This window comes from Gambusia affinis, linkage group LG20 (assembly GCF_019740435.1).
Source record: "Gambusia affinis linkage group LG20, SWU_Gaff_1.0, whole genome shotgun sequence".
NCBI lineage: Eukaryota > Metazoa > Chordata > Actinopteri > Cyprinodontiformes > Poeciliidae > Gambusia > Gambusia affinis.
Genome location: NC_057887.1, coordinates 9,330,064 through 9,347,891, shown reverse-complemented (window position 1 = coordinate 9,347,891; position 17,828 = coordinate 9,330,064). Strand labels below are relative to the sequence as shown.

Genomic DNA, 17,828 nt, shown 5'->3' with positions numbered 1-17,828 from the left:
TTTTCGAATATTTGGTTTATGAAAGAAAAAAGGACTTGCTCTTTGTAGAAGTTTGGCACCTTAGGAGAAACACAGTCTTTTGACCGTCACTTTATTTGTTTTGAATCTGTTTGTTATTTTTATTTCTTTTAAGTTCAGTAAAGACCTAGAAAATACCGTCGGATTCAAGACCTCCTTTTTTAAGAAGAAAGTGTCGCGTTCGAAAGAGCTTTAAGGGGCTAAACTAGTGAGGCTTGCCGCACTTACATCAAGTCAAAAGACTTTCTCATGGAAGGACTCTTTCAAGACTAAGTAAAAACGAAAAGAGGACTTAAAGACGAACGGAGATTCAATTCAGCTGAAGGAAACGACGGAGTTGAAGTGGTAAAATCCGTAAGTACCACGTCAAGGGCCACAGAAGCTACCCCGCATCAGCTCGGTTGCTAAGCTAACTTGCTAACTAAGCCAGCACGTGTCGACTAGAAAAGCCCGGTGAACTACACATAGAAATCCTGCACATAAAGGAACTCTTGTCACACATGTTTGTGAACGTTTTAGAAGAGTAAGAAGCTGTTTGGAGGCTCACAGTTTATGTGTAAGAATTAAAAGAAAATTAAAACGGGACTAAATGGCGGACGACGGTGAAGTTGCGCAGGTTGGACAGAAGAGGGAGCCAAAGCCCACAGAACGAGCTCGAGATGACAAAATCACCAGACTAAAAGGAGAAAGAAGAGGAAAGCTGTCACAGTTGACAAAAGAGAAGAATAACATTGAAAGATTGAAACAGAATGAATGCAATGCTGATTTCATAAATGAAGAATCTTTTCCATTGTTTGTCAAATGCCTGAGAGAGTATGAACGCATTAATGACGAACTATGTGAACTGATAAGTGAAGAAGATAAACGTGAAGACCAAGATGTGTTCGAGGGTAGACATTCTGAGTTTAAACTTTTCTTACAAAGCGTTAAAGAATGGATAAAAGATGCAAAATGCTCTCCAGAGGAAGATGTGCACCCACATGACAGTGTTTCAAAGGCTACCTCGGTTGCAAGCTGTACATCCCAAGGATCAAGTACAAGTTAAATGCGGCTAAAAATTAAAGCAGAACGTGAAGCGCTTTTAGCAAGAGCAGCAGCAATGAAAAAGAAAGAAGCAATTGAATTGGAAGAAGCCCGTCTTAAGTTCAGAAAAGAGCAACTAGAAATTGAAACGAATCTTGCCATTTCAGATGCAAAATTAAAGGTGTATGAAGAAAATGAAGATGCTCAGAAGTCTGAGATTAATTCCTTACAAGCTATTTCAAGACTTAAAGTTGAATCTGTTCATTCTGCAAGCAAATCAGAAAGGCAAGAAATGTTCTCAGATGATGAACAACAGGCAAATATTGATCCTCCAGTATCAAGGAAGTCTCGCTTAAAAGGGATTTCAACACAAGCTCAATGTCCTGATTCTTTTTCAGATGATCTGTACCGGGTTCTACAGCAACAAAATCAACATACTGAGATGCTCATAAAACAACATAGTATATCTCGACTTCCTCACAGAGAAATTCCTGTATTTACAGGTGACCCACTTTCATATAGATCATTCATAAGAGCTTTTGAACATGCTATTGAGAACCAAACTGACAGCCAACAAGATCGGCTATACTATCTAGAACAGTTCACGGGTGGAGAACCACTAGATCTTGTACGCAGCTGTGAGCACATGAAGCCAGACAGAGCTTACAGAGAAGCAAGGGCTTTGCTTGATCAACACTATGGAGATGAGTTGACCATTGCCACAGCATATATTAAGAAGGCTATGGAATGGCCTCAGATAAAACCAGATGACAGAAAAGGACTGAATGCATTTGCACTATTTCTGATTGGATGTTCCAACACAGTGAATGATGTCGACTACATGAGTGAGATGAACAATCCAACCAACATGAAAAGCATTTTGTACAAACTACCATATAAACTGAAAGAAAAGTGGAGAAACCATGCTTACAGCATTCAAGAAAGAAAAGGAACGCGAGCCAAATTTCCTGATCTTGTAGAGTTCATCTACCAACAAGCAAAGGTTGCTAATGATCCACTTTTTGGAGATATTCTTGATGTCACACCAGCTAATCAGAGCAGCTTGAAGAAAAAGTCTGACCAACTAAAAGGCCTTTCTAAGAGAAGCAGTTTTGCTGTGAATACATCTTGCACCGAAAAGGATACCACCAAGAGCCAGCGTGATGTAACAACTTCTTCAGTCAAGACCATCAGCGCTTTTCAAAGTCCATGTCTTTATTGTAAGAACAACCATGCTTTGAGTGTTTGTAACAAAATCAAAGAACAGCCTTCGAAAGACAGAATACAGTTTCTGAAGTCACATGGTCTTTGTTTTGGATGTCTAACAGCAGGTCATCTATATAAAGCTTGTAGGAAAAAGGCCTCATGTTCCGACTGTTTTCTTAAGCACCCAACTATTCTACATGTGGTGAAGCAGAATGTTGTGTCAGAAGAAAACAAGGATGACAACCCACAAAACACAAGTGAAGTAACAAGTGCTCTTGTGTCCACTGGATATAAAAAGGTGAAGTCACTGGGGCCGGAGAAAATGAATGCATACTTCCTATTGTGCCTGTGCAGATAAGACACAAGAAAAACAGAACCATCATCAAGACATATGCATTCCTGGATCAAGGCAGCACAGCAACTTTTGCACCGAGGATCTCGCCAGAAAGTTGAATGTACATGGAAAAAAGAAAGAAATCCTTCTTCGAACCATGACGCAGGAACAGAAAGTCTGTAGTTATGTCCTTACAGATTTAGAGGTTTGTGGACTTGATGAACAAGACTTCATCATGTTGCCAGATGTGTACACGCAACCAGACATTCCTGCAACAAAGGGTAATATACCAAAAGAAGAAGATTTGGAGAGATGGCCTTACCTGAAACAAGTTCATCTTCCAAGTTTAGAGTCAGATATTGGACTTCTCATTGGTGCTAATGCGCACAAGGCTATGGAGCCATGGAAGATTGTCAACAGCCAGAATGACGGACCATACCGTGAAAACAGCCCTGGGTTGGGTGGTAAATGGACCAGTCAGCAGATGTCAAGATAATGAATCACGTCTCACTGAAAAACAAGATTTTCTTGTCAATCGAATATCTGTATTGAACATTGAAGACATGCTGGAGAAGCAATATAATGCAGATTTCCCAGAGCGACAGTATGAGGACAAACAAGAACTGTCTCAGCAGGATAAGCAGTTCATGCATGCTGTAACTACATCAGCACAGCTCATCGATGGTCATTATTGCATCAAGTTGCCTCTGAAAAATGACAGTGTGATAATGCCACACAATCGTGGTATTGCTGAACAAAGGCTTAACTCTTTGAAGAGGAAGCTAAGTAGAAATTCAGATTTTTGTCAAGACTACAAAGCTTTCATGGACAACATATTGAAAAAAGGTTATGCTGTAAAAGTCCCTGAAGAACAACTGAGTCGCAGTGATGGTCGAGTATGGTTCATTCCACACCATGGAGTGTACCACCCAAAAAAGAAAAAACTGCGAGTTGTGTTTGACTGTACCGCATCTTATCAGGGCGTTTCATTGAACGATCAATTACTGCAAGGACCTGATCTCACGAATACTCTTATTGGAGTTTTGCTCAGATTTAGACAGGAGCCTGTTGCCATGATGGCAGATATTGAATCTATGTTCTATCAAGTCAGAGTCCCAGATGAAGATGCAGACTTGCTGCGATTTCTTTGGTGGCCAGATGGTGACGAAACTAAAGAAGCAGCAGAATACAGAATGTGCGTGCATCTGTTTGGAGCCACATCATCACCCAGTTGTGCTTCATATGCACTGAGAAGAACTGCTGAAGATGGAGCCACAAATACATCAGCAGAAGCGACACAGACAGTTCTGAAGAACTTCTACATAGATGACTGTCTAAAGTCAGTGCCAACAGAAAAAGAAGCAGTTAAACTGGCAAAAGAACTGATGACATTGTGTGAAAGTGGTGGGTTCCATTTGACTAAGTGGATGAGCAATAATAAAGCTCTGTTGTATTCCATTCCTGACAGTGAAAGAGCACCTGTTGTTAAAGACTTGGATTTGCAACCCAATGAGCTTCCTGTAGAACGAGCTTTGGGCGTGCAGTGGTGCACAAGTTCTGACAGCTTCAAGTTCAAAGTTCAGCTGCCAGACAAGCCATGCACAAGAAGAGGTATTTTATCTGTTGCCAGCTCTGTGTATGATCCTTTAGGATTTTTGGCACCACTTCTACTACCTGTTAAGCTTATTCTGAGAGAACTTTGTAAAGAGAAGCGAGGATGGGATGAAGAAATCTCAGAACAGTCACGCCGGACATGGCTAAGGTGGTTGTCAGATCTCGACAAGCTTTCTGAACTCAGTGTGAGCAGATGTGTTAAGCCTGCTTCATTCGGACCCACAGAGTCTGCACAAATTCATCTCTTTTCCGGCTAGCCAGGATGGATATGGAGTTGTGTCATATCTTTGTTGACTAATGAACAAGGTGAAACACAAGTGTCATTCCTGATAGGAAAATCCAGGGTAGCACCTCTTAAACAAATGACAATTCCCAGAATGGAATTAACAGCAGCAGTGGTTGCAGTCAAAGTGGATCGGATGCTGAGAGAAGAACTTCAACTACCACTGAAGAAATCAGTCTTCTGGACCGACAGTACCACAGTACTGAGCTACATTGAAAATGACAGCATTCGCTTTAAAACATTTGTGGCAAACCGAATCTCTTTGATCAGGGAACTGACAGACCGATCTCAGTGGAAATATGTGAGCAGTTCACAAAATCCAGCGGATCTGGCATCAAGAGGTTTGAAAATTGAAAACTTCATCAAAAGTGTAATTTGGTTTCAGGGACCAAGTTTCCTGTTAAATGAAGAGCATTGGCCAAAACAACCTAAACATTCTAGGTTAATGGAACAGAATGAAGTAAGGACAACAGTTGCAACGACGTGTGCAAAACCATGGAGAAATGATGAGACAATGAGTCGACTTATTGACCATTACTCCAGCTGGCATAAGCTCAAAAAAGCTGTTGTCTGGATTCTGCGCCTCAAAGAGACTCTGAGACATCTGAGTAAAAAGAGAAAAGAAACTGTACTAAAAGTGCAACAGTCTGAAAATGAACCAAAGAAAGTTGAGACTTTTGTTCAACAACAGATGATCACATTTAGAAGAAAGTTGGAAAAGAAAATGCTCACTGTTGAAGATTTGTCCAACGCCGAAAAAGAGCTGATCAAGTTCAGTCAGAGACAAGCTTATGCAGCTGAAATCAAAGCTTTGCAGCACGGAAGCACACAGGTGGGCAGAACCAGTTCAATCTCCAGATTAGATCCAAACCTACAAGATGGTGTTTTGAGAGTAGGGGGACGTCTGAATAGATTGAAAATGCCAGAAGAGGTCAAGCATCCTGCCATTCTGCATAAACATCACAGAATAGCCAACCTCATTCTGCATCATATCCATCAAGTGGCAGGACATGGTGGCAGAAATTATGTTCTGGCCAGAATGCGACAAAAATATTGGATACCAGCAGCCAATGCAGCTGTTAGAAAGGTAATCTCAGAGTGCAATCTCTGTAGGAGACTGCATGCAAGACCAGGGCAACAGAAAATGGCAGATCTGCCACATGACCGCCTGCTTCCTGATAAACCACCTTTTACCAACACAGGTGTGGATTATTTTGGCCCTTTTGAGGTCAAAAGAGGGCGTGTCAAGGTCAAACGTTACGGAGTGCTTTTCACATGTCTAACTGTCAGAGCTGTGCATATTGAAGTTGCTCAGTCTCTTGATACAGATTCATGTATTAACGCTCTGCGTCGTTTTCAAAGCAGAAGAGGACAAGTTTCCATCATTCGTTCTGACAATGGCACAAATTTTGTTGGAGCAGAGAGAGAGTTAAGGGAGGCATTGAAAGAGCTGGACCACTCTCGCATTAATGACGCGATGATGCAAAAAGGAGTACAGTGGATTTTCAATTCACCTGCTGCATCTCATCATGGAGGAGTCTGGGAACGCCAGATACGCACCGTTAGAAAAGTCATAAGTTCCGTGGTTAAGCAACAGATACTGGATGATGAAGGACTGCAGACTCTTTTATGTGAAGTCGAGAGCATCATTAATGGAAGACCATTAACTATGAACACAGACGATCCTAATGATCTTGAGCCTCTTACGCCGAACCATCTGCTTCTGCTGAAGGGACAACCTACCCTTTCTCCTGGTACGTTTATCAAGGAGGATATCTATTCTCGCCGTCGATGGAGACAAGTCCAGTACATGGCAGATCTGTTCTGGCGAAGATGGTCACAGGAGTACCTGCCTCTACTGCAGGAGCGACAAAAATGGCTTGACCTCAGAAGAAACTTCAAGGTCGGAGATGTCGTCCTAGTTGCTGATTCATCATCTCCGAGAAATTCTTGGATGTTGGGGAGAATCGTCAACGTCATGCCAGACTCCAAAGGGACAGTCCGGAGTGCAGAAATCAAGACGAAGACGAGCATCATCCAAAGGCCGATTACAAAATTGTGCTTATTGCAAGGAGAATGAAACAATAGAGGACTTTTTAGTAGATTGTTTTGTAACCAAGTTAAAACAAAAGTTTTTGTTAAGTTATTTGCATATCTATGGCTCCTGTTTAAGTTGAGTTTGTAATTGATATGCTAATACATAGTCAATTAGGGGCCGGAAAATGTAGGAGCCATATGTACATTTTTGGAATTGATAAGCATCTGTAATTGAATCGTTGTTAAGCTTATGACGTGGTGCCTTTTGATTGGTTTTCGAATATTTGGTTTATGAAAGAAAAAAGGACTTGCTTTTTGTAGAAGTTTGGCACCTTAGGAGAAACACAGTCTTTTGACCGTCACTTTATTTGTTTTGAATCTGTTTGTTATTTTTATTTCTTTTAAGTTCAGTAAAGACCTAGAAAATACCGTCGGATTCAAGACCTCCTTTTTTAAGAAGAAAGTGTCGCGTTCGAAAGAGCTTTAAGGGGCTAAACTAGTGAGGCTTGCCGCACTTACAATGTCCATTTCCAAAATGCTCATACAGCATAGTCTTTGCTTTTACATATCCACCACCATCTGACATATGTTGACAGCTTTTGACAAGTTCATTAGGCTGCCCCCTGGTGTACTGTGCGAGGTAATGCAGGCAATCGTCAGGATCACCAGTCTTTGATTCAATGACCTGTTCAAATGAGCGCATAAAAGCCTGAAAATAAAGGGGATTGCCATCAAAAGGTTGAATATCTCTTTTGGGTAGTAAAGAGAGACTTTGTTGATGAACCAACATGCAAGTTAATTCATTTTGTTTCTCCATAATGGATAACAGATTTTCATTGGTTGCTGACTGAGCAGCTTGCTGCAGAGGCATATTTGATATTGTTCTGTTTACAGGATGAGAAGATCCAAGAAGAGGTGCAAACCTTTTCTTTGTCACATTTTGTTGCACTGGTTTTATTTGAAGCTCTGCATTTTCATTAATTGCATTTCTCTTTGTCTGTGGAACAAAGGTATTAGCATTAAGAGTTTTAACAGTATTGTCCTTTGTTTTAAAATAGGATTCCATACCATTGGATTTTCTTGAAGTTGAGCTTTGCACTGCAGATCCAGTTTTCAGCACATTTACTTTTGCAGCAGTTGCAGCTATTTCCGCTTCAAGTTGAAGCTGTTCTTTCCTTTTCCTAAGTTGCTCCTCTTGCTCTTCAATAGCATGTTTTTCTTTGAGCATATTTTGACGTGTGAGCAAGGCAGCCATTTCAGCTTCTGCCCTGAGACGTGCAGATGAAGTTGATGATATTTTAGAGCTTGACTTGCTTCCTTGATTTGAAACGCTGTCAGATGGCAACACATCATCTTGAATGTCATGCTGGAGATTAGCAGGTAACTGAGGCTCCATTTGTTCTTGAACCTCCACTTCTTCTCCTGGTGGAGTCTTCTGTGTCCTTAACATGTCAGAGGATGATCTGCTTGAGCATTTATTTGTTTCAGAAAGCCATATTTCAACATCCTCAATAAATCCTTTGTTGTATTTAGTGATACTTGAAAACCATGTATTTTGTTTATCTTTCTCATCAAGCGGAATTAAAGGCAGTAAAGATTCATGCAATATAATGGCCTCTTTAAACAGGTTTGTTAACTCATCCAGTAATGATTTTACTTGTGAATAATTTTTATCATCTTTCATTAGCTCTTTAAGAGATGATATTACACCTTTAGTTTTCTTTACACACTTTTTCCGCTCTGTTTGGATCGTTTCAATTTTATTTGCGAGAGCTTTTTCAGTGAGAACGATCGCTCTTTTATCCCTTTCAGGTTTCTCAACAGCTGATACAGCAGACGATCCACTCATTTTAATCCAAAACAAAAGAAGCTTGCAGGCAACAGCGACTCCTTAAACTTTATTGAACATACGCAGAGCCACAGCACACTCGCACACCAAAATGTCGCAGCCGCAGAGCAAAACATAGCGGGGGGCGTGTCACAACAGCAGCTTCACGTGGCAGAACCAAACTGCGTTAAAAGAGCAATACGCAGCACCAAACATTCAGGTTACATACCACTGTCGTCTTCTACTTCTCTGTCAACGATCCTCTTTCGTAGTTATAGTGGCGGTGGTGTGTGGGCTCGCGTTAACGTCCAGCTGTGCGACTCCCTTGTCGTTAGTTTCTTTTTGCTGACAATATAGGCGACTTATCAAATAAGGTCGCTGAGCGGCTGAATGGGGAAATCTTGTTGACGCGCCAGCTGATCAACACGCCAAGGCAGGATGCAGTTAAAAAGGGTTTTATTTTATCCAACATCCAAAAACAGAAAAGTGTCCAAAAGGCATGGCTAAAAATAAACGGATCCGACAGTAATCAAGGACAAAAACACCATAATAGCTTAAGGTGGCGGCGCGGCGGCGGCGGCGGTCAGCAAAAGTAAAACCTCCCCCATCACCCACTCATTTCCCACCAGGTGCACAACAGGTGATCTATAATTTCTAATAACCCCACGTGATCCCACGCTCCGCCTGTCCACAACACTGTGGAAAGGGAAGGGAACCCCACACATTATTTCTATCGATGTAGTGAAGTTTAGAAATGGTCAAAAAGCTAAGAGCAGCGTTTATTGGAGGACTCCCAGAGTTTCTCTATGAAGCTCTAAACCGAGAAGAAAAACTTATTCTGCAGAATAACCTAAAAACTACGACTAAATTAAACACATTTTATTTTTGCAGTGTAACTTGACCCTTTTACTACTGCATGCGTCTTTTTACGAACATCACATCTTTAAAAATAACATGCTTATTCTCTGTGTTTTTAGGTGACACTTTAAATTTCATCATACTGCTTGAAACTAAACAAGTGTTTTGCACTTAAAATTTATAACATCTTTAACAAAACGAAACTCCAGAGCTTCCTGATCAACTTCTCCAACAGTTTCCTCTCAACTGTTGACCAACATCTGGTCCAGCAGACCATACGAGACAAAGAAATCTGATGAAACGGAAGTTTCTTGCAATAAAAATAATCAACAATTAATGTGTTTTGTGTTTACTTCTATCAATGTTCATGCCCTTCATCACGTAGGGAGCAATAGTCTCCACAGAAAACTGTTCACACAAAAGGACAGTTTATAGTTGCTGAAAAGTAAATCCATTGTTATAAACCGAGGATTGTGTGTGTGTTATACAATATCAGTGTTGGTCCAAAGAACAATAGTACCTTCAGATACATCCAGGAATATGAGTGAAAGGCTTAATTTTGATTGAACAAATCCTCATTCTGTGTGCAGACAGAATATTTTGTGTAAAGGACCAAGAGTTTCAAACACTGGTGTTACGCCATCAGCTGCCTCTGTTGTGAGTGGACATTGTGGTTTTTTTGGTGTAAATTTTAATTTCAGATGGAAGTGAGCTGCTTCTGCCCATATCTCAGAGCTAATATCTGTAGAAACTTGGTGCTGTAGATCAGAGGGGGACTCACAAAGGTAAATGAAGTGATGTAAGTGACAGAACCTTTGGGAACATGGCAGCGAGTTTTTCCAAATTATATTCCGATGGTTTTAATTCCAAGCGGGTTAGCCTTGTCCACATCCCGATGAAAGCGATAACTAAAGTCAGGTCTGGTCGAGTCGTGAGTAGTCATATGCAGGTCTCAGGTGCCCTGAATGAACAAACTGGGTTTGAGTTTTTATGTTGTTGCATTTAAAATTATTTTAAACGTTCAGGCGTGAGTGCCCCTTACTTCACTTTTATGTACATAAATGTCTAGCTAAAGAGGTACAGAAATGTGTTGATATCCTCTTTAACTTAAGTTCCATGAGTTTATATTGTGGTAGAGGTGTCTGCTCATTCTATGTCAGTTTTACAGCTGGAGCTGGAGAAGATTCCTCTCTGTTGTTTTAATTTGTAGTCATTCTGATAAACAGGAGAAGTGGGTTTCAATTTCAATGCCTGTGTTGTAATTTCAGACCACATCTTAAGTGGATTCTATTCTTGTTGAATTCCTGGGGAGTTGTTTGCTTTTAATGTTTGTTTACTGACTGATTCGTGACAAACAGGAGTCTGCTCTGCTTCCAGAAAGCCTCAAGAAGAGAACAAAAGAGCTGAGCTCCATCTTCACTAAATGTGGGAAGTAATGAGGTGCGGGGACAGCTGCTGATAAATGAAAACAGATGTCTCTGACATAGGCTTTACTTCTCTACGGTAAGAGTTAGAGGTTTTTGTTTAAATTTTGATGGTTTCGCCTTCCAAAATAAAGCGTAATCGTTTCCAATGGTCTAGATTAATTGATATCCAGTTCTTTGAAGGTTTTGCAAACATTTTCTTCGTTCTTTTCGCTGAAAATCTGAGCGACTGGCTGCTGTAGGAGCTAGCTGACTCCAGAAGAGGGAGACACTTCCAAGGCATAATTAGAGAGTGTTTGTGCAGATGCCTGATCAAAATCCAGAAGAGAGCCATAATAAATTATTTCCAGACGGAGACTGGGGCTCCGATGGCCTGTAACGACACTATAGATCCAGTCTGGTAGACATGTATCCGACTAGAATATCAGCTAATGTGCATGGCTAAAAAAAAGAGAGCAGAAACCTTGAAGAAGGTAGATTATAATCGGTATTGAAAATCTGCCTTTAGAGGGCAAACTGTAGAGAAAACAGCTCGTTGCCACTAACCGCAGGATGATGATGGAAACCCAACAGCTGGTAAGAACAAGCTCTGGCTTAATGAGGATATGACTGATTTTATTTAGGTTTGGCTATTCTTCGGGTTTACGCTTAATTAACTATTATTACGACACGTCAGCGCGTCCGCCATGTTGGAAAGAAAATACGGGTTAATTAACTTTTCAGGTGAACGGAAAACATGCTGTTTACACTGGATTTAAATCAGTTTGGCTGCCACAAAAATAATTTTATCGCCCAAACATATTGATTATGGTCTTTACGTGAGCTGGTCTTTATTTCTTTTTGTAGTGACTGCTGGTGTGAAAAGCATTCAAAGGCATTAAAGGTTTTTTTTAAAAAACCTAAAATAATTAAATGCTTCGAGATTTAAATGTGAGGAAAAACAGCGACATCTGATGGTGAACTGGAAGTACAGCAGTTGCTTAATAAAGACTTAGGCGTAAGCAAAATAAGCATTGTTGTCTTAATTCAAAAATATGTGCTGTAAAAATCGATACATGTAAACGTATACACAACCTTTAGAAATGTAACTTATGTTAGGTTTTGTATAGTAATAAAAGCCTTGATATCAGTTGATTTGGTTGGTTGTTACACAGATAAGGAATAATTACAAACGTTTATTTATCTGTACATTATATTCTGAAGATTTAAAAGCATCACCTTTGTTTGGCCACAATTTTGATCTTCATTTGAGGCAGGTTGGCTCAACACATTTCATTCAGTAACACAACCACATTTCCTTATTATTAACCAGTCTCTAGAAATGCCCTTGAGATTTTAAATTTACAATCTAGATGAAGAACATATTTTCACCAATGTTTAGAAAATTAACTCCTAGTTTCAAAAAATCACATATCAAGAAAATGGGTTCTTTTTTTTATTTTTTATTTTTTACAAAAAGCATCTTTTCTTTTGTTTCACAAACTCATTTTAGTGAACACATTTGTTTGTAAATTGAATTAAGTGTTTAACTGCCAGAGCTAAGAAATAAACTCAGGAGCAATATGTTAACCCATTCATCTTCTCACCCTGTCTGTTTGTTTTCTCCTTTCTTGTTTACCTATGAACACATTGTTTTCTGTAATGAGACAGAAATCCATTGCAGAGTATACGAGAAACGTAAAGCTGTCTCTTGTTTTAACAAATTTTACATCTCGTTATGAATAGAAAGTTTCTCGTTTTAACGAGATGCTTTTTCTGAATTTATTTTTTTTCTGCAACAGTTGCTATTCTGTAAATTCAGTCCCAATATGTTTGGAAAATTTTTCTGTTAAACTGATAAAATCTACTTTCTTTTTTTTTTTTTTTTTTTTTTTTTTTACTTATTTAGAATATGTTTTGTTGTGAAAATGACAAATAAAAGTGGAAAGTTGGACCTAAACAAATCCATGACATAAGACCTTACCTTTGTTTATTTCTTTACCAATGATCATTATTACCAGTATTAAGATAAACTATTATTGTATACAAATATTACTGAAAATCCAACTTTAAACCACCTGATTGCCACCTTGCCAGTGCTGTAATGCATACATGAAGCTGAAGCTGTGTCTCTTGTTCTGTGACTGCAATGGTTTCTGCAGCATTTACATGCTCTGTGGTTTATTCTGAATAGAAACTCTTTCCTGATGCGTCTCTCCTCAGACTCTGTGTAACACTGATGTTTGAACGTTGGGAGGCTGAAGACGGATTCACATCTCACCAGGGAAACATCTTAGCGGCGCCGACCTTTACTTGAAGTATATTTAGAGATGTGGGCTAATTCAGAACGCCAAGCTGGAAAAACACATCGATCAGAGATGGAAAGCCGGGACTCCGAAACACAATCCAACTTTCTCCAACTTGCTAAGAAAGAGACTGAAGGTAAATCATTTTTCCTTTCTAATTAAACTGGATGAATATTAATTAATTTGATTCCTGTTTAAACCTAGCAGCCACTACTGCACCACTAAAGGCTTTCTTCCACATACTATTTTTAAGATCTGAGTGTCATTCACTATTGTTTGACAAACCTAATTAGTCAAGTTAAATTATTAACTTGTGCACTAATGCTAGATTAATCAGTTCTATTAAAACAGGCTCCTTAGTAATTAAACTACTGTCTGTCCTAAATTATGCCATAATCTAATTTGCATAATTGCCAATTTGCCTGTAATTTTTTTAAATGTCATTATTCCAAACATCCTCTTATTTTATCTCAGTACCATAACTGCAAATGTGGCCTTCATTTATGTATCTACAAATGTTTAATTTGTTTTAGATTTTTGTTTATTTTTCTTTACACTTTTTTAATTAATAAAAGAGAAAAAAAATCCCAAAAGAAAATTCAAAAGTTTGATTTTTATAGGCGACTAAATTGTTCTACTGAGCCCAACCACTGCCACAGGAAATAAGCGGTCTAATCAGGGATGTGTGAATTATTTCATTATGGATTTTTATTTTTAAAGGAACCATAGATGTCCGTGTGTGTTTCAGTGTTTCTTGGGCAGCAGCTGTGGGTGGTTAAAGAAGAGGTTCACAGTGACTGGAGCTCTAGTTTGGACCCGCTTGACTCAAAGCCGCCCCACATGAAGGAAGACGAGAAGCCTGCTGTGAAAAGTGAAAAAGAAGAAAAACCAAAGTTTTCAGATTGTAGCTGCATGAAAACTGAAGACGGGAGAAGAGAACCCCTGATGCCCAACTTGGCTAAACAGATGGAAGCAGAACCTGATGGAGAGGACTGTGGAAGACCAGAACCAGGCCCAAGGCCCAATAGTTCTTATCAAGAAAGTGAGATGACCATTCACCGTACAGGTAAAAGATCCAAACGCTGTTCCAGATTTAAAGCTCAGACTGGAGCTGGTTGTGACATCTCAAAACATTCAAACGTAAGACAAAATGACTAACGAAACCAAAAATAACCTCCTATGATCTTTGTAGTCTTTTTTTCTTGTGATGTTTGCGGTAGAAAATTTAAATTAAGAGAAAACTCATTCAGATCCACAACACAGGGAGACACGTTATTTTGCAGTAAAGGAATTTTTATTCCAAGATCAGAGGCATGTTCGTTCACACAGGAAGAGAAACTATTTTCCCCATGCAGATTTAATTTCCACATAGACAACTGGAGTTGATTTTGTTCACCTATTATCTCACCTATCACTTCATTGAAGGTTTAGCAACTAGCGCTGCAGTGGGAAATAAAAGTATGTGAAGCACTTTTATTAATACAGTTCTTATCCATATGCTTTTCAGTTATCCCGGTCGATCAAGTATTGGGGATGAAACAAGAGGTTCCCCACAACTTGAGCTCCTGTTTGCACCAGAAAGACCCAGAGCCCTCCCACATAAAGGAGGAAGATGATGACCTGTGGGTCGGTGAGGAGAGAGAACAACTTATTGTGAAGATAGTAGATGAGGAGAAACTTAGTTTGTTATCAGAACTTCATTATGTCAAACCTGAAGAGAGCAGAGAGACGGACACTCCAAACAAGATCTCAGCTGTACAGATAAAACAAGAGCCTGATGTAGACTGTGAAAGTCCAAAACCAAGCAGGACCTGTCGTTCAGCTACTCATCTGCAGTCAAAAAATAATGAAAATGCTTCACACTCTTCTAATACTGAAAACAGTGGGGAGGATAACAGCTCCGTGACACATCAATCAGTGGATAAGCCTACCAACTCTTCAGTTGAGAAGAAGCGATCGAGAAAAAAGAAAAACGCTGACACTCAACCGGGAGCCAAAGCTGAAAAGAAATTATATGCTTGTGAAGACTGTGGTAAAACATTTCCTTATCAGTGTCATCTCAAGTCTCATATGAGACTCCACACTGGAGAGAAACCGTTTGCTTGTGCAGACTGTGGTAAAACTTTTTACCAGCAATATCAACTTAATTGTCACATGACAGTCCACACAGGGGAGAAACCATTTGCTTGTGATTTTTGTGGTAAAACATTTCCTTATCAGTGTCATCTCAAATCTCACTTGAGACTGCATACTGGAGAGAGACCATATGCTTGTGGAAATTGTGGTAAAGCATTTACAGAACTGAAGGATCTTAAAAGGCACATGAGATGCCATACAGGAGAGAAACCTTTTCAGTGTGAAGTCTGCTATAAAAAGTTTAGCCTAAAGGGGGCTCTGAAGCGACACATGATGATTCATAACGGAGAAAAACCATTTGCATGCACTGATTGTGACAGACACTTCAGATTTAATGCTGATCTTCAAGCACACATGTTAACCCATTTAGGAGTAAAACCATTTGCCTGCGCTTATTGTAATGCAAAATTTACTCGAAAAGGAAGTCTGCTTCTGCATGTTAGACACCACACTGGTGAGAATCTACTTACCTGTGAAGTCTGTGAGGAGAAATTTGTCCGAAAATGTGATCTTGACAATCATATGCCAGTTCACTCCAGAGCACAGAAGGTTCCATCTGGAAATGAGAATTTTGTCTGTGATGAATGTGGGAAAAAATTTGTTGAGAAGTCACGCCTAACCAGACACATGATTACCCACACAGGAGAGAAACCATTTAGTTGTGATGTTTGTAGTGTGAAGTTTTCACGACAAGAACACGTGAAAAGGCACAAAATGACACGGCACAGTATGATAAGAACACGTCAAGAGACACAAAGTTACACAGGAACGCATGAAGACAGACAACATTGCATGAGAAGGTATGAAGAGACGCAAAACAACACAGGACTGCATGAAGAGACACAAAACGACACAGGACTGCATGAAGAGACACAAAACGACACAGGACTGCATGAAGAGACACAAAACGACACAGGACTGCATGAAGAGACACAAAATGACACACCGCAATACATGAACATATAAAGGGACACAATCACAGGAACATAAACATCTCAAAACACTCAACATAATATAAGAAGACATGAAGAGACATATTCATATGTCTCTTCATTAACTATGGTCATGTTTAACCATGACCATAGTTAAACAATAGTTATGGTTTGACCATGAGACTGTCAAACCACAGTTTCATGGTTTCAGATGGACATGGTGATCATTTGTTGTAGCTCTTTCATTAAGACTTTAATGATGGATTCAAATATTTAGAGGAAAACATTTTTTTTCTGTTTGAGGATGAATGGTGGCCAGACAAAAAGCTGTATGATTGAGCTCCTTGATGGTCTACAGTAGGAGAGATCCACTATCCTGCAACTTGGTTGCTTCCCCTCTCCAATACACCTAATTCAAATGGATCATTGCATCATTTAGGTCTGCTGAGGAATGGTAACAAGTATTCATGTGATTTAGGTGTGTTGGACGAGGGATGCATCTAAAAGTTGCAGGATAGTAGATCTCGGGGACTGGATTTGGGCACACCTTATCTACAGGGTAAGTTCTTTTTCGTCTGACAGTCTGCTTTTTTTTTGTGCAACAACACTTTAGTTTCTCAGTAAAGACTGAATTTTGTTGTTGATATTTCTATTGTTATATCTCCAAAATGTTTTGTAAATAGACTTGGCTTAAATTTTATTTTTATATCCCTGAAGAATAACCTGTTGTCTGTCCTCAAAACATGAAAGTTTAAACTCAAACTGACTTCTTTCTTAAATGCTGAATTTGGCTTGTAATTTATTGGTATTCTGTTTTATACAGTATTTATTGAACTTTATTTTTTCTTGTTGGTGGTTTGAGCAGTCTTTTGTGTAGCAAACTATAAAGCTGAACTAATTTTTCTATGATCAAGACTGAACTTTGTTGGTACTACTCTAATTACTATCATTTACTGCTATCTTTATTGTCAAATTGAAATTTATTTTTAGTCAGTAGAAGATTTATCTTATGTTTGCTCTGTAACATAATGACATAGGTAAACTAAGTTTTCCCTGACAAATTAATTTGGTTGGAAACATTGTCATTATTTTGTGAAATCTCTCTAAGCATGTTTAGTTTACATTGTTTTGTTTGAAGTTAAAGACTGAGCTGATATCTGTTCTGTAGCAGGTAAGTATAAACCTCAATTAACCTCAACTAGGATTTTTTAAAGTCTTTAACCTGTTGACTTTTAAAGTCGTTTTAGTTCTTAGAAGACTGGGTGCTTGTGGGTTCTGTAGTTAGAACATTTCACTAAACTCGAGTGCCACTGATGTGCCTTAGGTTTTGTTTCTGCACAACTATTCAATTTTAACAATCATTTCATCCAATGAGCTCTGTATTTTTTATTTTTTATTTTTGTGCATCTGGTTTTCCTCTCTCATTTCAGCCTATGTGACACTAGACTGAAATGAATGCAGGTCCAAGCTATTTGACCAAGCCGTGCTGCAGAAAACTGTTCTCTGTGTAAGCATATTAAACCTTTTAAAAGAACAATCTGCTGTGATCATTCTTGTTTATACTTAAAGAATTTGGTGAAGAGTGTCTGAACTCACATATTCACAAAGAAAACTGAAAATGTAGAATTTGTATGTATTTGCCTCACTTTTTACTGCAGTTTTTTTTAATCGAGCTTTGGTGTACATCGTCGACCTTTCACATCGACAGACAAAAACAGCCCCATCCAATCTTAAAATGACATCAAGGTCAGTCAAACTGGATAAGCAGTATCTGTAAACATCAGTTTAAGTGTCCTCACAAATTTGAAGCTGGGCTTTGGCTTGACCATTCTAGTTAATGAAAGTATATA

The 17,828-nt window shown here is 39.1% G+C and overlaps 1 protein-coding gene across 4 annotated transcripts; it reads left to right on the top strand.

Moving 5' to 3' along the window:
• Positions 1-10,609: 10,609 nt before the first annotated feature.
• On the top strand, positions 10,610-17,512 carry LOC122823333 (zinc finger protein 260-like). Of its 4 annotated transcripts, none has more exons than XM_044102832.1 (5): positions 10,926-11,201; positions 12,828-13,046; positions 13,659-13,976; positions 14,418-15,872; positions 15,933-17,512. In XM_044102832.1, the coding sequence occupies exons 2-5, from the start codon at positions 12,935-12,937 to the stop codon at positions 16,010-16,012; spliced, it is 1,965 nt and encodes a 654-aa protein (XP_043958767.1). In that variant the 5' UTR covers positions 10,926-11,201; positions 12,828-12,934; the 3' UTR covers positions 16,013-17,512. The 4 variants fall into 4 exon arrangements, with proteins under 4 accessions (XP_043958765.1, XP_043958767.1, XP_043958766.1 ...); XM_044102831.1 differs by having other exon boundaries at positions 15,903-17,512; XM_044102830.1 differs by lacking the exon at positions 10,926-11,201 and adding an exon at positions 10,610-10,704 and having other exon boundaries at positions 14,418-17,512.
• The last annotated feature ends 316 nt before the right edge of the window (positions 17,513-17,828 follow it).